The 25,621-nt window shown below is 49.9% G+C and overlaps 1 protein-coding gene across 1 annotated transcript; it reads left to right on the top strand.

The window, feature by feature from the left end:
• Nucleotides 1-8,894: 8,894 nt before the first annotated feature.
• ZNRF4 (zinc and ring finger 4) lies at nt 8,895-10,405 on the top strand. The gene is made up of 2 exons (XM_044948722.1): nt 8,895-8,973; nt 9,093-10,405. The coding sequence occupies exons 1-2, from the start codon at nt 8,895-8,897 to the stop codon at nt 10,304-10,306; spliced, it is 1,293 nt and encodes a 430-aa protein (XP_044804657.1). The 3' UTR covers nt 10,307-10,405.
• The last annotated feature ends 15,216 nt before the right edge of the window (nt 10,406-25,621 follow it).

Raw genomic sequence — 25,621 nt, 5'->3', positions numbered from 1 at the left:
GGACTTCCCTGGTGCTCTATGGTTAAAACTCCACACTCCCAGTGCAGGGGGCCTGGATTTGATCCCTAGTCAGGGAGCATGGATCCCACTTACTGCAACTAGAGAAGCCCATGGACCACAGTGAGCACCCCACAGCATAACAAAGACCCAGAACAGCCAAAACAGGAAAAAGTCATCTCCTCCAGGAAGCCCTCCCTGACTTCCCTGTCTAAACCAGCTCCACCCAGTCCCCTCTGTGGTATATATCACCCTGTGATTTCCTCTCTCTAGTTCTTTTTCTTCCTTGAATTTCTACAATACATTAATTTACTTAGAAAACTTTTTACACAGTTACATAATGCTCGCTGTCCCCTGATTCTGAGCACACACTCCATGTGTCATAAATCATCTAAACTTTATTTTGGGGCTGTGCCGGGTCTTTGTTGCTGCTCAGGCTTTTCTCTAGTTGTGGTGAATGGGGGCTGCTCTAGTTGTGGTGTGTGGGTTTCTTGTTGTGGCTTCTTTTATTGTGGAGCACGGGCTCTAGGGTGTGTGGACTCCAGTAGTTACAGTAATGGGCTCAGTCATTGTCACTCCCAGGCTCTGCAGCACAGGCTCAGTAGTTGTGGTGCTCGGGCTTAGTTGCTCTGTGGCATGTGAGGTCTTCCTGAATCAGGGATCAAACCTGAGTCTCCTGCACTGGCAGGCAGATTCTTTACCATGGAACCGCCAGGGAAACTCTTAATTCATCTAAACTTTTAAAGAACTCTCTGCGTTGGGTAATGTTGTTATTTCCATTTATAGATGAGGAAATTGAGACCCGGAGAGTCTCGGGCCTCAGGTCCAGGAGGCCTCTGCGCTCCGGGGGTATGCACCTGTGGTCTGCTGCCCCCACAGGACTGGCCTGAGCCGCCCTCAGCTGTGTGCCTGGTTGGTCTTAGCACAAGGTATGGCTCAGCATGGTGGATAAACAGCTCCAACTTTTAAAACATTTATGTACGTATTCTTTAGCAGCACCTCAAGGCATGTGGGATCTTAGTTCCCTGGCCAGGGATTGAACCCACATCCCCTGCAGGTGGGAGTGTGGGTTCTTAACCACTGGACCCCTGGGGACATCCCAAACAGCCCCTGGCTTTTTACAGATGAAGCAGCACAAGTCCCAGGAGTAGATAACTTGCCTTGTGGCAGGGCTAGCTTTAAAATTGCTTCTTGGACCTCCTAACCCCATGTCCTGTACCATCCCCAGAGCCCCCCAGACTGTGAGCCCCAGAGCCTTGGAGGAGGCTTGGCGGGTGCTAGCTCAGACGGCGAACAGATGCTCGCTATTTTAAACCCACTGTTTAACTCATTAAGACAGCTGTTTCCCATCCCCAAAGTCGGTGGAATTAGAATTAAATTCATTCCAGAATTAAACACACACATACATACACACGCGCATACCCGCCACCATTTGGAGGCAAAACTTGTTAGCATTTAGGCAAGCTGTGCCTTCGAGCCTGGGGACGGGGCTGGGCTTCCGCCTGACAAGTTAGATCATGGCCAGCGGTTGCCAGCTGGGCTGGTGGCCAGGATGGCCCAAGGGCCCAGATTCCTTTGTGTACCCAGGCTTCTACCATTAGAGTCCAGCTGCCAACTGGATGCCCCCCACTCTCCACCTACCTCCCACACACCCCTGGCCCTGCCTGACCCCTCAGACCCAGGGGCACCAAGACAAAGCTCAGCATTTGCACTTGAACTGACTTTCCCTTCTGGGACCCCATCTTCCCCTGCCACTCACATCTGAGACAGATCTCACCTGTCCTTCCTTCTCTCCCTTCACCTCTTACATCCAAACGGTCAGGACTCACCAGTGATGCCACTTCCAGGCAGCTACTTCCCCTACTGCTACTGCACCAGTCCAAGCCTCCATTACCTCCAGCCTGCATGACTGTTCTTGCCTCCTTCCTGGGCTCCTGGCTTCCACTCTTACTCCCAACCAGCTGTTTTCCCTCAGCAACCAAAGGGATTTGCTAGTTCCTCACTTTCATGCATTGGAGAAGGAAATGGCAACCCACTTCAGTATTCTTGCCTGGAGAATCCCCGGGACTCAGGAGCCTGGTGGGCTGCCGTCTATGGGGTCGCACAGAGTCGGACGCGACTGAAGCGACTTAGCAGCAGCAATCGGTTATGCCACTCTCTCACTTAAAATCCTCCAGTGCAGGGCTGTCCAATAGAACTTTCTGTGACCGATGGAATGTTCCAGACCTGTGCCACCAAACATGGTCACTCACAGGTGGCTACAGAACAGTTGAAATGTGGCATGTATGAGTGAGGAAGGAAATTTTTAATGTTTTTTTTAATGTTTTTAATATTTTAATGTTAATTTTTAAATGTCTCATTTTAATGCATTGAAATAAGCCCAGGTTGCTGGTGGCTGCCATATCAGTCAGTGCAGGACTGAAGGTCCATCAGCTGTTAGTGGCCTGCCCAGATACCCGGGTCCTCACCATTTTCTCTGCACTGCTGGCTGGCATCCCAGCCCAGATGCTCTGCCTGAGCCTGCTTTGCTCATGGCAGGCGAGGAGTGTCTCAAAAGTTCATGCCATCCCCTCCAGTAGCCCCCAGCCAATGGTCGGCAGGAGCAGGAGTGTACATACCCCAGATCCCTCGTCCCTCGTGCTACGCAACTTTGCAGTTCATGCTCGGCAGAGGCCCCAGTGGGACTGAGCCCCCTCTGCCCACCACAGCCACCTAATCGCGAATGCACCCTGGACAGGCTCCCTCCCATCCCTCTCATTCTCCCTGACTCCTCCTGGGGCTTCCTGGTGTCACCTCCCACGTAAACTGCTTGCATCCCAAACCTTGTCTCAGGGCTACCTGCTGTTCCTCCTCGCCTCTCTTCCTTCCTCCTCCTTCCTCTCCTCCTACTTTTTAGTGCCTTAAGCCACTTTTTAAAAAATATTTTGTTTCAGAATAATTTTATTTTCTTTTATTATTTTTATTTATTTATTTTTGGCTGTGCCGGGTCTTCATTGTCGCCGGCGGGCTTTCTCCAGTTGTGGCACACGGGCTTAGTTGCCTTGCAGCACAGGGGATCTTTCTGGACAAGGGGTAGAACCCGTGTTCCCTGCATCCGGCAGGAAGCAGAGAGTTCCTACATTTTCTCCACCCAGCTTCCCCTCCTGTTAACGTCATATATTGCCTGGTAGGATGATCAAAACCAGGAATTAGGACAGGTAGAATATCATAAACAGACCTACAGACCTCATTTGAATTTCAGTAGTTTTTTCTGGGAGTGTTCCCTTCCTGGTCCAGGACCCCACCCAGAGTCACTCATTTCATCTCGTCATCACATTGCCTGGCATCCTTCATGCCAGAATAGTTCCTCAGTCTTTCCATGTCTTCCATGACCTCGAAATTTGTGAAGAACACTGGCCAGGATTTTGCAGAGGGTCTCTCAATTTGGGTCTGTCTGATGTCAGCTCATGGTTGGACTGGGATTGTGTGTTTCTCCCCAGAATCCCCCAGGGGGCTGATGTTGCATCCTCCTTGGTGTAGGAAGTCAGGAGACTCCAGAAGTTGCTGGGTCTCATCGGCAGTGATGTTATGATCACGTGGTCAGGACATGTGACTCCCCTCTCCCCCGGAAAATTACCTTCTTACCTTTCAAATTTGTAAAGATCTTAAGAGAGGTCTTTGGCAGTGTATAACCATTCTGTTTCTCCTTAAACATTCAACCAACCATTCTAGCATTTCTCCCATTGATTTGATATGTCCTCTACATACAAATGAGTTTCATTCCAAGAGCTCATTCATAAGTCCAATGAACTCATAAATCCAATAAAGTTAGCCTAAAGTGTCAGTCACTCAGTCATGTCCGACCCTTTGCAACCCCATAGACTGTATAGCCCACCAGGCTCCTCTGTCCAGGGAATTCTCCAGGCAAGAATACTGGAGTGGGTTGCCATTTCCTTCTCCTGGGAATCTTCCTGACCCAGGGATCAAATCTGGGTCTGCTGCATTGCAGGTGGATTCTTTACTGTCTGAGCCACCAGGGAAGCCCAAGTTAGCCTAGGTACTTCACTAATACAATCAGCTATGTAGTATTGTAATGCGTTTTACACAAATAATACATAAACAAACACCAAAAATAAAACACTTTTAATCTTACAGTACAGTACCTTGAAAGTACAGTAGCACAGTACAATCAATGGCTGGCACGCAGGGTAGGCATCGAGTGAAGAGGCAAGAAGAGTTACTGACTGGAGGAGCTAGAGAAGGTGGGAGATGGGAGAGCGGAAGGATCGTCAGCGACAGGAGACGGAGGGCAGGTTGCAGCGTCACTCACACCTGACATTGATGGCACAGCTTCTGGTTCCTTGTGGATTCAACTCGATCTACCCTCCTGAAGAAAACAATCCAGCGATGTCTTGGTAGTAGCCCTTTTTTTTTTCTTTCTTCATCATAGATGACACGGCAGCTGCTGGATTGCAACCTGAATGGTTGTTGCAGCTTCTGTGTATTGTTCTGCATTTGGTCCTGTGCTTCCAAAAACGAACAGAGTCTCTTGAAGTAAAGAAAACCCCTTACCATCTCCTGCGCCGCGAATCCCTTTGGTTCTTCAGCTGCTTCTTCCTCTTGTTGCTCCACTCCCTCAATTATTTTCACTTTTGTTTCCATTGTTATCACTTGGCACTTCTTAGCAGTACCAGCTACATCGCTACTGCTTTTACGCTTGCTTCCGGACATCCAGAAAGTGAAAGTGCTAGTTACTCAGTCGTGTCTGACTCTCTGTGATCCCATGGGCTACAGCCCACCAGGCTCCTCTGTCAAGGGAATTTTCCAGGCAAGAATACTGGAGTGGGTTGCCATTTCCTTCTCCAGGAGATCTTCCCCACTCAGGGATCCAACCTGGGTCTCCCATATTGTGGGCAGATTCTTAACCAACTGAGCCACCAGGGAAGCTTCCAGACATCCTGGGCTTGAAACAAAGATGCTGTACTCTCTACTCTGTACCGTAAAGTACACGAAAGCACAACGACTTATAGAGGATGCTCTCACATGACAGTGTACACCAGACAGGTGAACTAAACTCTGTGATTGGACCTGCAAACACCCGTTTGCATCTTTGAAATGTAGCAGCTTGAAGCTTCATATGTAGGGGACTTTCTGTACTTTGCTACGACAGCCCTAACAAACTCTGCTTATTAACTGCCCATCTTTGGAGATCTCTGGCTTGAACTTTTCCCTATCATGCGCCTGTTCCTTTGTTTACCAAATACTCCTTAAAGATCGACATTTTATCTTTCCTTAAGAAGATTGTCGAGTCATAAACAAAAAACCTGTATCACTTGCCTCAAAGGGAAGGGACCCACAAGAAGTAAAGATACAGAAAACAAAATGATGCCTCAAAATGTCAGTGGGGAAGGGAAGGAACTTCCCTGGTAATTCAGTCATTAAGACTCTGCACTTGTGATGCAGAGGGACTCAAGTTCAATTCCTGGTTGGAGAGCTAGGGTCCCACATGCCACACGGTGTGGTCAGAAAGTAAAAAAAAAAAAAGTGCCCATGGAGCCAAGGACCTGTATCTTAGGAAAATTAGCCATTGCCAGAAAGAGCTTAAAGACAGTAGCACCAAACAAAACTTGCTCCAAGTAAGCCCCAGGGGAAGGCATTGTTGGAGAGTGATGCCCCTCACCCCCATGACCGGCTCCATTCAAGGACACCTCCCCTTTGACCTTCCTGCCCACTCACTCATTCAGGGGTATAACCCCCTGTTATCCTCTCTCTGTCCCATTCGCCAGTCCCTCCCCTGGTTCTCCCGCTGCCTCCATGGCTTCTCCACCTCTCCTTGTCTCTCCCACCCACCCTGCATCCAACAACCAGAGGGTTCTTTCAGAAACACAAATCTTTCTTTCTTTCAGGAATCATACGTGAATTCACTCCCATCGTCAGAAGATTCAAACAGTGCAGAAATACAGAGAGCAGAAACGAGAAATACGATCTGACCATGTCCTGTCTCTATTCTGACTTTTTCTAAGGCTCCTCATCAGTCTCTGTGTAAATTCTAAAGTCAGCGACATTCAAGGTTTGGGTCGGGTCCTGCTCTTTCCCATCTGTCTCCCATCCTTCAATAAGACCCTCTTCTTAGCCACTCTGACGGCTTGCCATATCCAACCATTCAACTCTCACTCACTCCCTCACTCACTCTCACCGCAGGCCCTTTGCACATGCCCTTTGCATTCCCAGCATGTTGTTCTCCACCCCCTCAACTCCAACTTCATCCTTCCTCGCCCTTCGGTCTCAGTGTGCTGACACCTTGTGTCTGGTTGACCTCACCCAGACGTGGGCCCTAGGGACAAGGATTCCAACTGTGCTTTCATTTCTACACCTGCCATGACCAGGGCCTCCCTCACAGTTGTGGAGGCTGGAAGTCCAAAATCAAGGTATCAGCAGGGTCCGTTCCTTCCTGTTGGCTCAGAGGGAGAATCTGTTTCCCACCTCCCTCCTAGTGTCTGGTGGTTGCTGGCTACCCTCGACATTCCTTGGCTAGTAGTCACATCACTGAAATCTCTCCCTCTGTTGTCACATGGTCTTTGGTCTGTTTGACTCCTGTGTCTCTTCTCTATCATTGGCTGAGGGCTGCTCTGGGAAGTATTAAACCAACAGAGACAACCTGAAGAATTAAGTAGCCAGCCTGGTGAAGTGTGGTTGAAGAGAGAGAATTCTGTTCCCGGCAGAGGGAACAACATTTGCAAAGTTCTAGAGGTTAGTGAATCATGATGCATTCGCAGCATTGAAGAGCATTGAGGGGCTTCCCTGGTGGTGCAGTTGGATAAGAATATGCCTGCCAGTGCAGGGGACACGGGTTCAATTCCTGGTTCAGGAAGATCCCACATGCCTCAGAGCAGCTAAGCCCGTGTGCCACAACTATTGAGCCTGTGCTCTAGAGCCCATGTGCCACAGTGGAGACCACCCACATTGAGCCCGTGCTCTGCAACAAGAGAAGCCACTGCAATGAGAAGTGTGTCCAGCACAGCAAACAGTAGCCCTTGCTCACCACAACTAGAGAAAGCCCGTGCAAAGCAATGAAGACCCAGCACAGCCAAAAATAGTAAAATTTTTAAAAATAAAATTATTGAGGTTTTGGAGACCGGCAGGGGCTTGACCATGGAGAGCTGTGTCAGACACAGAAAGGAACTTGGATTTCAAGAGGGTAGTGGGGAGTCATCGGAGAGTTTAGAGCATGGGAGAGACCAGAGGATTAAACTTTAGAAATATGCTTGACTGCCGTGTGGTGATGTACTGAAAGTGTTGTGAACTGGAGGCAAGTCTGTTATGGGAGAATGAAAAATTCAGACCCTAGGGGCTTCCCTGGTGGCTCAAATGGTAAAGAATCTACCTGCAACGCAGGAGACCTGGGTTTGATCCCTGGGTCAGGAAGATCCCCTGGAGAAGGGAATGGCAACCCACTCCAGTATTCTTGCCTGGGAAATCCCATGGACAGAGGAGCCTGGCGGGCTGCAGTCCATGGGCTCATGACTGGACACGACTGAGCAACTAACACACACATGGTGAACGTGAATCAGGCATCATCTCATTTAATTTTCTCACCACGGACCCTACGAGGCACATTGCTCATCATTACACCCATCTGAAAGATCTGGAGGCTAGAGCCCAGAGAGCTTCAGTGACTTACCTGGTGTCGCATAAGCCTGTTAATGACAGAGCAATGATTCAGGGCTTGAGTAGATTGCCCAGCCAGGTGACAGACTCACGGTGGGAGATCTGGGATAAAGAGTTGGGAGGGGACATGAGGCTGATGGCCAGCGCTCTGGATGAGGGACAGTTGGAGACCCGGATAGAGAGGAAGATCTAAGCTGAGAGAATAAAGCTGGTTCAGGTGGTCTCCGGGACCTAATGCCTAATGATCCGAGGTGGAGCTGATGTAATCATAATAAAAATCAAGTGCACAATAAGTGTAATGCACTCGAATCATCCTGAAACCATCCCCCCCATCCCCAGTGCACAGAAAACTTGTCTCCATGAAACAGGTGTGTATGGGTGTGGTGTAGTCAGTTGTGTCTGACTCTGTGACCCCATGGACTGTAGCCCACCAGGCTCCTCTGTCTGTGGGATTCTTCAGGCAGGAAGACTGGAGTGGATTGCCATGTCCTACCCTGGGAATCTTCCCTACCCAGGGATTGAACCCATGTCACTGGTGAGCAGATTCTTTACCACGGGCACCGCCTGGGAAGCCCCTGGAAACAGGTCCCTGGTGTCAAAACGGTTGGGGACGGCTGGTCTCCCAGGTGATGGGGACTTGGGCCACCCGTTCTTGCTAGCCCAGCCCTGACATTGCACTTCTCCCGCCCCTCCCATCAAGTCAGTTAGACCCTGAGGACATAAGAACTGAGACCTGAAGGGTAAGAAAAAGCCGGCCACGGGGAGATAGGATCTTTCAGACTGAGGCACAGACTGTGCAAAGGCCCTGGGGCAGGATTGTGCTGGGTGTGTTCACGGAAGAACATCAAGGAGATCTGTGTGTCTGGAGCAGAGTGAGCAAGGGGGAGTGAGGGAGGGAGGAGGTCTGGGATTTGGGCTTTAAAACCTCATGGGCAGAGGGTGCCCTGAACAAGTCTAAGTCCCCTGGGAATCTCGAAATGGGTGAACATTGACCCCCTTCTTCAGTGGGTCTCTAGGAGGCTTGGGGAGATGATGATGGCAGTATGTTAGTGAGAAGGCTGGATCCATGCCATGGTGGGGAGCGTGGGCTGGCAAACCACTCTGTGGCACCCCTGAGCTTTACCCTTACAAGGTCCAGGAGCTAGGGATGTGCTGAGACTTCTAGAAGTTTTTCCAAGGCTGCCCAGCCCCCAGGTCAGAGCCCCAGGAATTCTGTCTTGGCAGGGGGTGGAGGGACTGGATGTAACAGGATGATGTCACAGAGCCTGGGGGCTTCTAGAACCCTGGGGGCTCTTGGTCTCAGTGTCATCTGCCAGGAAGGCCGCCTGGGTAGGTCATCTCCTCCTGGGACCAGCCTTCAAGGACAGAATGCGAGCCTGGCTGCCCCCAGGAGCCGTTTCTGTGTAGGGCCACCAGGGTCCCCACTGCTCTGCTCAGCTGCCTCTGAGCCACCTTTTCAAGTTCACCTCCATTCCCTCCCCGGCCACGGGTCCCCGGGAGGCCCTGGAGATGCCCAGAGGCCTCCCATTGGCAGTCCCCAGTGGGACCTAGCTCCACGCCGCCGCTGGAGAAGGCCAGGCCAGCCATGGGGCGGCAGCAGCCAGCTGTGGCCCTGGGGGCAGTCAGGATCTCGCTGATCCTGCTGGGGCTGCTTGCTCCCTCGCAGGCGGTGGTGCGGGCCGTGCTGGATGGCAACTCGAGCACGGTGGACTTTGCGGATATGCCAGCCCTGTTTGGGGCGCCCCTGGCCCCCGGGGGCGTGCGAGGCTACCTGATGGAGGCCAAGCCAGCCAACGCATGCCATCCCATCCAGGGCCCACGGCCGGGCAACGGCTCCCTGGGCGCCATTGTGCTGATCCGCCGCTACGACTGCACGTTCGACCTCAAGGTGCTGCACGCCCAGCGGGCCGGCTTTGAGGCGGCCATTGTGCACAATGTGCACTCCGACGACCTGGTGAGCATGGCGCATGTGTATGAGGACCTGCGGCAGCAGATCGCCATCCCCTCGGTGTTCGTGGGCGAGGCTGCTTCCCAGGACCTGCGGGTCATCACGCGCTGTGACAAGGCGGCCCACGTCGTCCTGCTGCCCGACTACCCGCCCCACCCGGACCTGGACTGCCACCCGGTGCTGGCCGTCTCCTGGGTGCTGGGCCGTGCCCTGGCCCTGCTCACCAGCGCTGCCTTTGTCCTGCAGCGTCTGTGGCATTGGCTCTGGAGCTGGCGGGCCAGCGGGCAGGCAGTCAAGGCACAGGCCACCCAGAGGGCCCAGGTGCGCACCTTCACCAGGTGTAACGACCTCTGCGCCATCTGCCTGGATGAGTACGAGGAAGGCGACCGCCTCAAGGTCCTGCCCTGCTCCCATACCTACCACTGCAAGTGTATCGACCCCTGGTTCTCCCAGGCTGTCCGGCGCTCCTGTCCCATGTGCAAGGAGTCAGTGGCTGGCACGGACAGCTCTGACTCCACCGTCGACAGCCACGGGGACGAGGAAGATTCCTCGCTGTCTGGCCGCCAGACGCCGACCTGGGTTGTCCAGGCCCGGCTGCGCTCCCGGAGGCTGGCTCTGCTGACCCGAGCCACCTCCCGGCGCCGCTGTAGTGCCATCTCTGTGGGGGAGGCCGAGGCCAGTGCGCCCTTGGAGGGGCCCCCAGAACGCCACTGAGACCCGCCAGCCCCAGACTGGTAGAGATCCGGGTGGGCAGGGTGGAAGGAAGGCATGTTTTTAGCCTGGAGACTAGATAATAAAGTGGGTTTGAAAGCGGATTCTCCCCCTGGCTACTCTGGGGCTGCCCAGTCCCTCATGCCATCCGTCTGGCAAGTCCCAGCTGAGCCCAAGGCTGGCTCCTGGCATCTGAGGGTGAGTTAGGGGATGTGGGGGTGGGAGGGTGGTCTTCTCAGGGACGTTATGTACCTCATCCCCATGGTGGCCCTGTGACGGGGCCACCATGCCTCAGTTCAAATCCTGGGTCCACAGGGTCTGATTCCTAATATTCGCTTTCATTTAAACCTTAAAAAACAATAAACTTGTTACGTTGGAATAATTTTAGCTTTACAGGAAAATTGCAAAGTGGCTCTGGACAGTTCCCATGGACCCCTCACCCAGCTTTCCCTGAGTGTTGACATTTTACATCAGCATAGCATTTTTTCTTTTTAACGTTTTGAGTTTTTGGCCACTGAGTATGTGGGACCTGGGCTCCCCAACCAAGGATCGAACCCACACCCCATTGCAGTGGAAAGCAAAGTCTTAACCACTGGACCGCCCAAGGAAGTCCCCAGCAAGGCACGCTTGATTCAACCTTGAGGGCACCGTGAGTAGGTTATGATGAACTCAACTCTGGGTTCAATGGAAATTTCCTCATCATTTCAGCTGCTTATAGTGGAAAGTGTCAAACACACTCAAGTAGAAAGAATGGAACGATGACTTTCCCCACGTGTACCCATCACTCAGATTCAGTGATTTATCTGTGCTGCCACGCTGTGCTAAGTCGCTTCGGTCGGGCCTGACTCTTTACGACCCGACAGACCATGGCTCCTCTGTCCATGAGATTTTCTAGGCAAGAATACTGCAGTGAGTTGCTGTGCCCTCCTCCAGGGGATCGTCCCACGTGTACCCATCCCTCAGATTCAATGATTGATCTACTCCTGGTCATTCTTGTCTCCTCTAATTCTCCTCCTTCCTTGCTCTTTTTTAAAATATATTGTTTAACATTTTTATTTATTTTATTTTTGGCTGCTCTGGGTCTTCGTTGCTATGTGGGCTTTTCTCTAGTTGTGGAAAGCAGGGGATACTCTCTAGTTGACGTGTGCAGGCTTCTCCTTGCAGTGGCTTCTCTTGCTGCAGAGCACGGTCTCTAGGGCACACGGGCTTCAGTAGTTGGCACACATGGGCTCGGTAGTAGCAGTTACCAGGCTCTAGAGTATAGGCTCAATGATTGTAGCACATGGGCTTACTTGCTCCAAGGCACGTAAGGTCTTCCCAGATCAGGGATCAAACCTGTGTCTACTGCATTGTCAGGTGGATTCTTTACCACTCAGCCACCAGGGAAGCCCCTCCCTTGCTATTTTGATGTAAATTCCAATGTTTTTTCACCTACAAATATTTCAGTGTGTATCTCTAAAGGAGTAGTTCTCCACTGTGGTGGGGATGTTGTGTCCCCGGGGACACTGAGTGATGTCTGGGGGCATCTGTGGTCATCATGACTGGGGGCCTCCTGGTATCGAGTGGGTGGGGGCCAAGAATGCTGCTCCATACCTCTTAGCCCCTGGGAGGGTCTCACCCCAGAGAATGATCTGATCTGACTGTCTACAGTGCCGAGAGGAGACACCCTGCTCTACAAGATAAGACCCCTTCAAGAGCAACCTCACAAAGTTCAGTATCAAGTCCAGAATGAAATGATTCCTCATGCGTGCATGCATGCTAAGTCACTTCAGTCATGTCCAACTCTTTGAGACCCTATAGACTAGCATGCCAGGCTCCTCTGTCCGTGGGATTTCCTAGGCAAGAATACTGGAGTGGGATGTCATTCCCTTCTCTAGGGTATCTTCCTGACCCAGGTCTCTTGTGTTTCCTGCTTTGGCAGACAGGTTCTTTACCACTAGCACCACCTTGATGCTATAATGATTCCTAAATCGTGTTGAATATTCATCCAGGGAGCAAGTGGAAATGTGCACATTTATTATACTATGGTATAGTGCTATTTTTTAGCACTATTTTTTAGACTATTTGAAGCAGGACCGAGATAGAATCTAGAGTCACTGGTGGTCTCCTAAGTCTCCTTAATTTTTTATTTATTTTTAAAAATTGGTTCTGTAGGTTTTAAAAAGTATTTAATTTATTATTTACTTGCTTGGCTGCACTGGGTCTTAGCAGTAGCACTTGGGATCTTGCTTGCATTTTGCGATTTCTTCCTTGCATCACATGGGATCTTTCATTGAGGCACACAAATTCTCTAGTTGTAGTGTGAGGGCTCCAGAGCTCATGGGCTTCAGTAACCATGGCACTTGGGCTCAGTTGCTCTGTGGCATATGGCATCTTAGTCCCCCAGCCCGGGATTGAAGCTGGGTACCCAGCATTGCAAGGCAGATTCTTAACCACTGGACTACCAGGAGGTTTGTCCAAAGTCTCTTTTAATCCAGAGCTTCTCCTGCCATCTTTCTCCCTTTAATTTTCCTTGCAGTTTATTTATTTGAGGCCACTGGGTCCTTCGTCTTGCAGAGATGCCCCTGATCTGGGTTTTGTCAATTGGGTGTCCCCATGGCATCATTTCAGGCTTCCCAGCTGGCACTAGTGGTAAAGAACTTGCCTGCCAATGCAGGAGATGTGGGTTCAATCCCTGGGTCAGGAAGATCCCCTGGAGGAGGGCATGGCAACCCACTCTAGTATTCTTGCCTAGAGAATCCCATGGACAGAGGAGTCTGGAGGGCTACAGTCCATGGGTCACAAAGAGTCGGACACGACTGAAGTGACTTAGCACACACACACGTGGTATCATTTTAAGTACGCCTCTGCCTCCTTTAGTTTCTTTTAATTTCTAGTTGGATTCAGAGACCAGCGTGGATGTGATTTAATTTTATGGTAAATAGATAATGGTGTTTCTTCAGCTCCCAGTGTAAGCTTTCCGCAGAAACTTGGGTCAATGAAAGGGTCTTCTGGGCAACGAAGAAGGGGCGGGTGCTAACTTGGGGCAAGCGTGGTCAGAAAGATCTGAGAGGGAAAGTTGTATAGAATTTCTCAGGGGGCGCAGCATGGGTGATAGGATTTGGACACAGTAGTCTGGTATTAGTGGCTTCATGAGTGAATATTTGTATTTAGTCAAATGTCTTCTTTTTCACACATTAGAGTGGGTTTTTTAACTTTTTTTTTTTTTTTTTTTGGCTTGTGCTGGGTCTTTGTTGCTGTGCTCAGGCTTTCTCTAGTTGTGTTGAGCAGTGGCTACTCTTCATTGCGACGTGTGGGCTTCTCTTTGTGGTGGCTTCTCTTGTTGCAGAGCGCAGACTCTAGGGCACATGGGCTTCAGTAGTCGCAGCACATGGGCTCAGTTTTTGTGGCGCACAGGCTCTAGAGCATAGGTTCAGCAGTTATGGGACATGGGCTTAGTGGCTCTGTGGCATGTGGGATCTTCCGGGACCAGGGACTGAACCCATGCCCCCTGCATTGGTGAACAGATTCTCATCCATTGTACCACCAGCAAAACCCACGAGAGTGTTTTTCACTTGTGTCTTGCTATCTGCACTTCCCAACCTAGCTGGGAACCTCCAAAGTAGTTCAGAAAAAAGGGAGTCTGTTGTTGGATGGCTGATGGCAAAGGGTGGGCTCTTGGTCATGGCTCTGGTGTGTGTATGTGTGTGGGGTGGGGTGCAGAGAGGTGGGCTGAGGTCCTTGCACACTATTCCTAGAGATGGTAAAGACCTCCTACCCAGTATTTGAGGGGCTTGGAGAAGGCAATGGCACTCCACTCCAGTACTCTTGCCTGGAAAATCCCATGGATGGAGGAGCCTGGTAGGCTGCAGTCCATGGGGTCGCTAAGAGTCGGACACGACTGAGCGACTTCACTTTCACTTTTCACTTTCATGCACTGGAGAAGGAAATGGCAACCCACTCCAGTGTTCTTGCCTGGAGAATCCCAGGGACGGGGGGGCCTGGTGGGCTGCCGTCTATGGGGTCACACAGAGTTGGACACGACTGAAGCGACTTAGCAGCAGCTCCTAGACCACTGGCCCTAAGGCCACAAACGGAGGCTACAGTATGCAGAGAACACTGCCTCAGTCACTCTGGGTGGCCGTCAAAGTCCAGAGCTGCCAAGAAGGAGCAGGCCTCTCTGCCCAGCAGGCATGGACTGGGATGAGGATGGAGAAGTGGAGACAGGGAGCGACGTGTGTAGCAGTCAGGCTTGGAGTTAGCAATGGGACCTGAGACCCCATCAGAGCAGCTTAAGCACAGAGAACTATTTCTCATGAACCTGAGTAGTCAGTCCAGGGATAACATGGAGGCACCACAGTGTCCAGACCCCAGGTTCCTTTTGTCTTATTGTCCCACCCCCTCAGCAAGTGCCCTTCTCCTCATAGAGCACAGTAGCTGCTTGAGCTCTAGCCATCACATCTGCATTCCACTCAATGAGAAGGAAGAGCTTACCCTTTCTCTTTAAGGACACTTCCCAGAAAGCCCATACACCAGTTTTGCTCATACTCCACTAGCCACAACTCAGTCATATGGCTACACTTGCCTGAAAGGATGTTGGGAAATGTAGTCTATTCTGAATGGCCAATGGTCCAGCTGAAAACCAGGGGTTCTATTACCATGGAAGAGAGAACAGATATTAGAGCTGGCCAGCATGCCTGTCATTTGAACACATTTGTGGCCCAAAGAACTACCTAATTCATGTTTGTTGAATAAGTGAATGAATGAATGAATCCCTGCACCTCTAAGCTTGAGCCTCCTTCAAGGTCACAGGCTCCACAGCAGAGCAGGCACCTCCTGGTTCACCAGACAGTTGCCTTTTCTCACGATCATGCCAGCAGAGGGAGTGAACTCACTAGGGATGAAACCCAGCTCTTACTGAGGCCCTACTGTGCTCCAGGCCCCAAGTTTTATAGCCTCTTCCCACCATTAAACCTCCCTGAGCCTCACTTTTGCCATCTGTAATATGGGAACCATAACAGTACCTTCCCTGCATGGTTTGCCAACCACATACAGTGCCTCACACCTACTAAGCACTTTGTCAGTATTTGTCGATTGACTGAGTGACCTGCCCATAACCCAGCTATAAAACCAGGTGATCAGAAGTGTGGGGGAACCACAGGCACTGTGTTGACCCAAAGGGAGGTGTCTTCCCTAACCCAGAAAATCTGGGAGTCTTCCTGGAGGCAACGTCTTCTAGATTCAGAGCAGAAAGTGCAGGAATCAACACCAGGAAAAGAAGTAATCCTGGCAGCTGGAACAGCATGGAGAAAGCCCCAAGCAGCCTAGTTTAGCATCCAGTAGGTGCTTAATAAGTGCACACAGTGCTCCCTGCCCCCAGTCAGGTCCAATGTCCTCTGAGAAGGGGCCTCAGCGTCATCCCAGCCTCCTCAGTGCCCCAGCAGCCAAGTCTGGGCTCCTCTCCAGCTGCCTCCAGGAAAGTTGGGCGCTGCCAAGGACTGCCAGCTTAGCGAGGCCAGCCTGTGCCAGCCCCATCGAGCTCATCTGATGGCTGATTTAGGGGAGCACCAGCAGAGGCTGCCCCTTGTCCATCCAGGAAGTACCCTGGTTGTGTGTGTATAAGGGGTGGTGGTTGTTCAGTTGCTCAGTTGTGTCTGACTCTTTGCGACCCCATGGGCCGCAGCACACCAGGTTCCCCTGTCCTTCACTATCTCCCAGAGTTTGCTCAAACTCATGTCTGTTGAGTCGGTGATGCCATCCAGCCATCTCATCCTCTGTGGCCCCATTCTCCTCCTGCCCTCAATCTTTCCCAGCATCAGGGTCTTTTCTACTGAGTCAGCTCTTTGCATCAAGTGGCCAAAGTATTGGAGCTTTGGCTTCAGCATCATTCCTTCCAAAGAGTATTCAGGGTTGATTTCCTTTAGGATTGACTGGTTTGATCTCCTTGCAGTCCAAGGGACTCTCAAGAGTCTTTCACCAGCACCACAGTTTGAAAGTGTTAATTCTTTTGGGGAGTGTGGCCAAATGGGGAAACTGAGGCTCAGAGGATGGACAACCTCACGAATGGGGGTGGACTTAGGCAAAGTGTAGCCTCCTGCGTGACTTCAGAGCGCACACAGCATGGTGGATGCTGGGTCAGGCTCTTTCTGCACCAACTCCCGGCATCCAGAGCCAGGTTCCTGTGCATACCCCCATTTCCCAGAGGAAGAAACGGAGTCCGAGGAGGAGGGTGTGGCCTCCACAGTCCTGGAATCTGACTGAGCCAGTAGTGACAGGGAGCATACTTCTGCACCTGAGACAGTCCTCTCCACTTCTGTGTTTTAATTTTAAAATATTTCTTATTTTTATTTAGCTGCATCAGGTCTTATGGCAACCCACTCCAGTACTCTTGGCTGGGAAATCCCATGGATGGAGGAGCCTGGCAGGCTGCAGTCCATGGGGTCGCTAGGAGTCAGGCACGACTGAGCGACTTCTCTTTCACTTTTCACTTTCATGCATTGGAGAAGTAAATGGCAACCCACTCCAGTGTTCTTGTTTGGAGAATCCCAGGGACAGAGGAGCCTAATGGGCTGCCGTCTATGGGATCGCACAGAGTCAGACACGACTGAAGCGACTTAGCAGCAGCAGCTGCATCAGGTCTTAGTTGTGGCAGGCAGGATCTTTAGTTGTGGCATATGGGATATACTTCGCTGACCAGGGATTGAACCCAAGCCCCTGCAGCGGGAGTGCAGAATCTTAGCCAGTGCACCACTAGGAAAGTCTCAGTCCTCTCTTTGACAGGGCTCTAACTTTGAATTCTGAATCCCACTGGCCACCGCCTCCCCATGTGTGGAGATCAGCTCCAGCTGTCTTGTCTGCGCAACAATTTGTGCTGCCGCCTACTTGTTCCAGCGTGTTCTGGGCACACTAGAGGCAGCAGTGACCCAGACAGTCCCCACCTGCCTGGGACTCCCAGTCTAGTGGGAGGGGTGGGCCATGACAAAGCAGTGGCTTTGACCAGGGCTGTGAAGAGGGAGACACTGGTGCTGTGAGGGGCCACAGGGGCACTTGACCTAGCCTGGAGGGTCAGAGAAGACTTCTCTGGCAGAGGGCATCTACCACAAGACTTGAAGGAGAGAATGGAAGCAATTGGGCTGGGATGGGAAGAGTGTTCCAGGAGGAGGGAACAGCACATGCAGACTCAGAATCCTACAAGGCACACAGGCTTTCAACCTTATTGGACATATGTGCGTGCATGCTAAGTCATTTCAGTTGTGTTCAATTCTTTGCAACCCTATGGACCACAGCCTGCCAGGCTCCTCTGTCCATGGGATTCTCCAGGCAAGAATACTGGAGTGGGTTGCCATGCCCCCTCAAGGGTATCTTCCCAACCTAGGGATCCAATCCACGTCTCTTATATCTCCTGCATTGGTAGGCAGGTTCCTTAACACTAACATCACCTGGGAAGCCCTATGGGACACACACCCCTCCTCAATATGCATATGCATTTTTAAACAAAAAGGTTTTTTTTAATTATTATTATTATTTGTCACATGGCACAGCATGTGGGGTCTTGGTTCCCTGACCAGGGATTGAACATGTGCCCCCTGCAGTGAAAACGCAGAGTCTTCACCACTGGACTGCCAGGGAAGTCCCTGCATATGCATTTTTAGTAATGACAAATGAATGACACTTCAAGTCCATACTGAAGCTCTCTTCTGCAGCCTGAAAATGCTTGGGCTCAACTATTCTAGAAAGACAAATGGAATTAGCTCCTATTTTACTCAATCCTGGGGCTTCCCTGGTGGCTCAGCTGTAAAGAACCTGCCTGCCAGTGCAAGAGACATAAGAGACATGGATTCAGTCCCTGGGTTGGGAAGATCTCCTGGAAGAGGGCGAGGTAACCCACCCCAGTAGTCTGGCCTGGAGAATCCCATGGATAGAGGAGCCTGGGAGGCTGCAGTCCATAGGGTTGCACAGCATCAGACATGACTGAAGTGACTTAGCACGCATGCGCACATACTCAATCCTATTTTCCAGATGAGAAAACTGAGGCCCAGAGAGGTTAAGCAACTTGGCTAAGGGCAAACAGCTCAGAAGGGACGAAGCTGGGTAAATGGTGGGATGAGAAGGCAGGGTGATTCCCCCAACTCCCAGGCCAGGTTGATTAGGACATCCCTCACCCCTGGCTCCAACCCAGCTCCTCCTCCCAGCCTCCTTTGCTGCTGCTGCTGCTAAGTCGCTTCAATCGTGTCCGACTCTGCGACCCCATAGACGGCAGCCCACCAGTCTTCACCGTCCCTGGGATTCTCCAGGCAAGAACACTGAAGTGGGTTGCCATTTCCTTCTCCAATGCATAAAAGTGAAAAGTGAAAGTGAAGTCGCTCAGTCATGTCCAGCCTCCTTTGGTGGGTGCCAAACCACTCCAGGGTGGCCTGAGGTCCGTGTGTTCTTCACCTCCTCTATTCTGCACCCTCTGCTCCTAATGATACAACCAGTGAGGAGCAGATTCCAGGGAACTGTTACTGCCATTCCCAGCAGCCTCTGGAGGCAGCTGCAAAATCATGGAGGCTACAAGGAGGCTGCCCGCCAAGATTTCAACCCAGATGGCATCTGGAAGGGGGGCCGACAAGGCTCTGATTCATCCCCTGACCCTCCTTTCTTCCTCCTCTGTCTCCGCCTCCTCCCCACGCCCTGTCCCCTTCCTAGCCCACCCCTCACAGCCTCCCAGCCAGGCCTAGGAGGGGAGGAGGCTTTTAGGAACAGATGGCTGCCTTCCTCGCCCAGCGCTCTGCCAGTTAATTAACGCCGCCTGTAATTAAACTTCCCACAAATTAGCTGTCAGCTACGCTAAAGGGAACCGTCCCTCTCAAATGCCACCTTGACTTGCTGAATTGTGAGCCTTGTCGACAAAATAATTAAAGGCAGAGAGAGGCAACCAAAATTTGGAGGCTTTTTTTTTTTCCTTTTCTAAATCTCTATCGGTGTCTATAGCCAAACGCTCCCATCTGAGACCTGGGAATACAACCAGGCTGTTTTCTGAGGTACCCTGTATTAACACCTTTCATTGTGAAGGAAGTTTTATTGAGCATCTATTGCAGGCCACATCACTTTGCTGAGAAAGGTCCGTATAGTCAAAGCTATGGTTTTTCCAGTAGTTGTGTACAGATGTGAAGAGTTGGACCATAAAGAAGGCTGAGCATTGAAGAATTTTTGCTTTCAAATTGTGGTGCTGGAGAAGAAACTCTTGAGGGGCCCTTGGACTGCAAGGAGATCAAACCAGTCAATCCTAAAGGAAATCAACTCTGAATATTCATTGGAAAGACTGATGCTGAAGCTGAAGGACCAATACTTTGGCCACCTGATGCGAAGATCCAACTCATCAGAAAAGACCCTGATACTGGAAAAGATTGAGGGCAGGAGAAGGGGACGACAGAGGACGAGATGGTTAGATGAGCAAACTCAGGGAGATAGTGAAGGACAGGGAAGCCTGGTGTGCTGCAGTCCCTGGGGTCACAAACAGTTGGACATGACTGAGAGATTGAACAACAACAACAATTGCATGCCAGAAACTGTGCAAGGAGGTGGTATGCACAGTCACTGCTTTCTTGGAACTCACATCCTTGACTTTTTTTTTTTTGGCTGTGCTGCATAGTATGCTGGATCTTAGTTCACTGACAAAGGATCAAACCCGTGCCCCCTGCATTGGGAGTGTGGAGCCTCATCCACTGGACCACCAGAGAAGTCTCTTAACATGCATTTTTAAAAGCAAAGGAAATATATGATGTTATTACAGCTGGGGGAAGTGCATTCAGGGAGAGGGGACAGCCAGTGCAAAGGCCCTGAGGCTGGACCACTCATGATGGGGACTGGACCAGGTAGAGCCAGAGGAGGGGGTGGGAGTGAGCCAATTTGGTATCCATGATGCAGGCACAGATGACAGGATTGGCCGACACCATAGTTCCCCCTAATCTACAGCTTTGCTTTCTGTTGTTTCAATGACCTACTGTCAAACCCAAGTCCAACAATATTAAATGGAAAGTTCCAGAAGTCAAGAATTCATAAGTTTCAAATTGCTGCCATTCTGAGCAGTGTGGTGAAATCTTGCACAGTTCCCACTCCCACAGTTCCCTTGCACTCTGTCTCACCCCGGGCTTTTTAAAAATGTTTATTTATTGGGCTGCAGCAGGTCTTTGTTTGGATATTCAGGATCTTTTAGCTGTGACATGTGGGATCTAGTTCCCTGACCAGGGATCGAACCCAGACCCCCTGCATTGGGAGCACAGGGTCTTAGCCCCTGGGCAACCAGGGTAGTCCCCCACCCAGGGCTTGAACCATTCCTTTGTTTAGCGTCTCTTGCCTGCACGTGGTTTAGTAGGTGTCTCCGTAATCAGGTCGACTATCGCATTACTGCAGGGCTTGTGTTAAAGTGAAAATGAAGTTGCTCAGTCGTGTCCGACTCCCGTGGACTGTAGCCCACCAGGCTCCTCCGTCCATGGGATTCTCCAGGCAAGAATACTGGAGTGGGTTGCCATTTCCTTCTCCAGGGGATCTTCCTGAACCAGGGATCGAACCCGGGTCTCCTGCATCGCACGCAGACGCTTTACCCTCTGAGCCACCACTTCACAGCGGCTACAAAGCACAAGCCTAGTGATGCCGGCAATTTGTGCACTCTCTAACCGTGCCTGATTTATCAATAGCCAATATTTTGTAATAACTGTAAGTGGAGTGTAACCTTTAAAAATTGTATTAAAAAAGCTTTATCACAGGTATATTGTTGTTTGTTTAGTCCCTAAGTCGTGTCTGACTCTTTTGCGACCCTGTGGATTGTAGCCTGCCAGGCTCCTCTGTCCATGGGATTTCCCAGGCAAGAATACTGAAGTGGGTTGCCATTTCCTTCTCCAAGAGATCTTCCTGACCCAGGGATCAAACCCGGGTCTCCTACATTGGTAGGCACGTTCTTTACCATGGAGCTACCAGGAAAGCCCCATAGGTATAGGAAAAAACATAATAAGGCTTGGTACTATCTGAGGTTACAGGCATCCACTGAGGGTCTTGGAGTGTTTCCCCTTGGATAAGTGTGGACGATTTGTATACCTTATAGAAGTGGAGGGTAAGAGAAAGGGAAATAGAAGAGCAGGGGACTCCCAGATCTTTGACCTGGAAGCTGATCCACAAAGATGGCAGATTTGCACAGAGTGAAACCTTTAAAAAAAAAAAAGTCTTCATCCTCAAACCAATTTTGAGCATGGCAACCCACTCCAGTATTCTTGCCTGGAGAATCCCATGGGCAGAGGAGACTGTGGGCTATAGTCCATGGGGTCGCAAAGAGTCGGACACAACTGAGGTCACTTAGCATGCATAGACACAGGGACTGGGGGTAAATGGAGTGAGCCAGAGCCTCTGCACTCCTGGGCAGAGGGGTCTCCTTGGCATTCAGGTTGGGGGTGAATGGTGTGCTTGCCTGTGAGGACATAATCAGATTCTGACACCTGCAAGGTTGAGCCTCCAGGAGAACTCAGGGGAGACCAGTGATGTGCCCTCTGGACACCCTTGGGCTGCAGAGACTCAAGCCCCAGCATCCTGGGGTCAGAGGATGGTATGGGAGCCTTCCCAGGCAGGCAGGAAAGCCAGCGTGAACCCTTGTATTCCTGCCCCTCCTAGGATATTTTGCAGGCCCACAGGACAGTGTTCAGGCCCTTGAAGCACCTCAGGGCCTTTGCACAAGCTGTGCTTTCTGCTTTCAGATGGGAGTAACCTGTCCTCCCTCTGCTACCACCCCTTTCTGCTCCTTTAGGTATCACCTTCTTGATGGCTCAGCCGGTCAAGAATCCGCCTACAATGCAGGAGACACAGGAGATATGGGTTGGGAAGATCCCATGGAGGAGGAAATGGCAATCCACTCCAGTATTTTTGCCTAGGAAATCCCACAGACGGAGGAGCCTGTCAGGCTATCGTCCATGTTGTTGCAAAGAGTCGGACATGACTTAAGAGACTGAGCGTGCATGCACACACTCAGCATATATGAGTAACACCCTCCAGTAGGGCCTGAGGCAGCCTGTTCTCCCCTCCCAATCGAACACAGTAGCAATAGGAAGAAAACACATATACAATAAATGGGATGAATAAAGCTTAGTAAAAACCAAAGTCTATTAACTTTTTTTTCTTAATTGTCCATATCTTGCAGTATGCGCGTTCTTATTTCCCTGAGCAGGGATCAAACCTGTGCCTGCTGCAGTGGAGTTTAACCACTGGACCACCAGGGAATTCCCAAAGGCTATTAACTCTTGATTCTCAATGAGTTTTAGCGTCATCCCAATGGAAAGTTTCTATTTTGGGTGTTTTAGGCATTGGAATTGTAGGAGAGGGAGTGTGGGCCTGTGGAGGGTGTTTGTTGATTACTTTTACCTGCCGGGAGCATGAAGGCAGCATATATGGTGATCAGGAGCCCAGGGTGCCACAGGGTCTGGTTCAAATTTCAGTTCTACCCACATTGGAACTCTGGGAAGGGAGCAGGGGGCATCACCTTTCTGTACCTCAGTTTTCCCATCTCTAAAATGGGAATGATAACTGTCTAATTTGTGATGCTGCTGGGGGAGGGGATTAAATAATTTTGGTTATTATATTTAATAGCTGCAAAGTGTTTGAAACACCAGGCCACAGCAAGGTGTCAATAGCTTTTTTTAAATTTAATTTTTATTTTATATTGGGTGCTGGATCATAGAAAAAGCAAGAGAGTTCCAGAAAAACATCTATTTCTGCTTTATTGACTATGCCAAAGCCTTTGACTGTGTGGATCACAATAAACTGTGGAAAATTCTGAAAGAGATGGGAATACCAGACCACCTGATCTGCCTCTTGAGAAATTTGTATGCAGGTCAGGAAGCAACAGTTAGAACTGGACATGGAACAACAGATTGGTTCCAAATAGGAAAAGGAGTTCGTCAAGGCTGTATATTGTCACCCTGTTTATTTAACTTCTATGCAGAGTACATCATGAGAAATGCTGGACTGGAAGAAACACAAGCTGGAATCAAGATTGCCGGGAGAAATATCAATAACCTCAGATATGCAGATGACACCACCCTTATGGCAGAAAGTGAAGAGGAACTCAAAAGCCTCTTGATGAAAGTGAAAGTGGAGAGTGAAAAAGTTGGCTTAAAGCTCAACATTCAGAAAACTAAGATCATGGCATCCGGTCCCACCACTTCATGGCAAATAGATGGGGAAACAGTGGAAATAGTGTCAGACTTTATTTTTCTGGGCTCCAAAATCACTGCAGATGGTGACTGCAGCCATGAAATTAAAAGCCGCTTACTCCTTGGAAGGAAAGTGATGACCAACCTAGATAGCATATTCAAAAGCAGAGACATTACTTTGCCAACAAAGGTCTGTCTAGTCAAGGCTATGGTTTTTCCAGTGGTCATGTATGGATGTGAGAGTTGGACTGTGAAGAAGGCTGAGCGCCGAAGAATTGATGCTTTTGAACTGTGGTGTTGGAGAAGACTCTTGAGAGTCCCTTGGACTGCAAGGAGATCCAATCAGTCCATTCTGAAGGAGATCAGCCCTGGGATTTCTTTGGAAGGACTAATGCTAAAGCTGAAACTCCAATACTTTGGCCACCTCATGCGAAGAGTTGACTCATTGGAAAAGACTCTGATGCTGGGAGGGATTGGGGGCAGGAGGAGAAGGGGACGACAGAGGATGAGATGGCTGGATGGCATCACTGACTCGATGGATGTGAGTCTGAGTGAACTCCGGGAGTTGGTGATGGACAGGGAGGTCTGGCGTGCTGCGATTCATGGGATTGCAAAGAGTTGGACACGACTGAGCGACTGATGTGATCTGATCTGATAGTTGATTTATACAATGTGGTAGTTTCAGGTGTTCAGCTAAGTGATTCAGTTATACATATACATGTACTCATTTAAATTTTTTAATTTATTTATTTTTAAAACTTATTTGGCTCCGCTGAGTCTTGGTTGCATGAGGCATTTTAGATGTGGCATGCAAACTCTTAGTTGTGGCATGTGGGGATCTAATTCCCCGACCAGAGGTCGAACCTGGGCCCCCTGCATTGAGAGTACAGAGTTTTAATCACTGGACCACCAGGGAAGTCCCTCCAGCTATTTTTTTTATTTAATTTTTATTTTATGTTGGAGTATAGTTGATTTACAATGTTAAGTTTCTGGTGTACAGCAGAGTGATTCAGTTACACCTATATACATATCCATTCTTTTTCAGATTCTTTTCCCATATAGGTTATGAAATCACTAGCTCTTTGTTCAGTTTTTAAGATAAAAGAAATAAACTGGACAAGGCTCAGGAGAAATAAGATTATGGGTACCCTCGTCTCTGAGAAAATTATTATTGGCAAAGATGTTCACTTTAAGGCACATGGGTAGGACTTCAAAACAAAACAGAAAGCTCAGAAAACAAGAAAAACAGTGAGATCTTTCACACTCCTGCCCTCCCCACTCTTTGTAAATTAAAGACACATTCTTCGAGAGTTTTCTAATGTGATGGATGTACATCTGTTCCATTGAGGTGGCAGTTATACAGGTGTCTGTATTTGTTAAAACTCATCGAACTGTATACTTAAATGACCCCTCGATAAAAACACCAAATATATGAATGCCTCATACGTGGGCTTGTGGGTGTTTTCCTCTGTTGCTGGTAGGAATGCAAAATTCCTACCAGCCAGCCTAGAAAACTGGCAGTTTGTTAAAAAGTTAAACACACACCTACCATACGACCCAGACACCCTACTCCTGGGTGTTTACCCAAGAGAAATGAAAAGCATATGTCCACAGGAAGACGGGTGTCACAGTGATCACGGCAGTTTTATTTGAAACTGCCAAACACGGGAAACAACCCCAATGCCCGTGAGTTTGTAGATAAACAAACTTCGGTCCATCCATACACCAGAATAAGACAGCAGTGAAAAGGAATGAACTTGACACAGGGAACATCTTGGATGCACCTCAAAAGCATTATGTGGTGAAAAAAGCCAGATTCCAAAGACTGCGTCCTGTACGATTCTATTTATAGCAATGTTAAAGACAGGCAAACTAAACTATGATGATGGAGAGTAGAAAGTTACCTGGGGGGAGGAGGGCATCCATTGGGAGCCGCCCCCTAACCCAAGGCTTCCAGGTGGTGGAGTGTTAAGCATTTTTTAAAATAATAATTTTATTTTTGTATTTGTTTTCAGATGTGCTGGGTCTTCCTTGCTGTTTAGGCTCCTCTCTAGTTGCGTTGCAAAGGCTTCTTCTCATTGTGGTGGCTTCTCTTGTTACGGAGCACAGGCTCTAGAGCATTCGGGCTTCAGTAGTTTGTGGCAAGTGGGGTCACTAATTG

The sequence above is a fragment of the Bubalus bubalis genome, chromosome 9 (assembly GCF_019923935.1).
Source record: "Bubalus bubalis isolate 160015118507 breed Murrah chromosome 9, NDDB_SH_1, whole genome shotgun sequence".
Taxonomy (NCBI): domain Eukaryota; kingdom Metazoa; phylum Chordata; class Mammalia; order Artiodactyla; family Bovidae; genus Bubalus; species Bubalus bubalis.
This window is presented reverse-complemented; position numbering and strand designations above follow the sequence as displayed.

Bases quoted from the DNA above. Each gene is read 5' to 3' on its own strand.
- ZNRF4 (XM_044948722.1), top strand. From the start codon at position 8,895: ATGATGTCACAGAGCCTGGGGGCTTCTAGAACCCTGGGGGCTCTTGGT. The intron at 8,974-9,092 runs GTAGGTCATCTC...GCTGCCTCTGAG, and splicing joins CTGCCAGGAAGGCCGCCTGG to CCACCTTTTCAAGTTCACCT.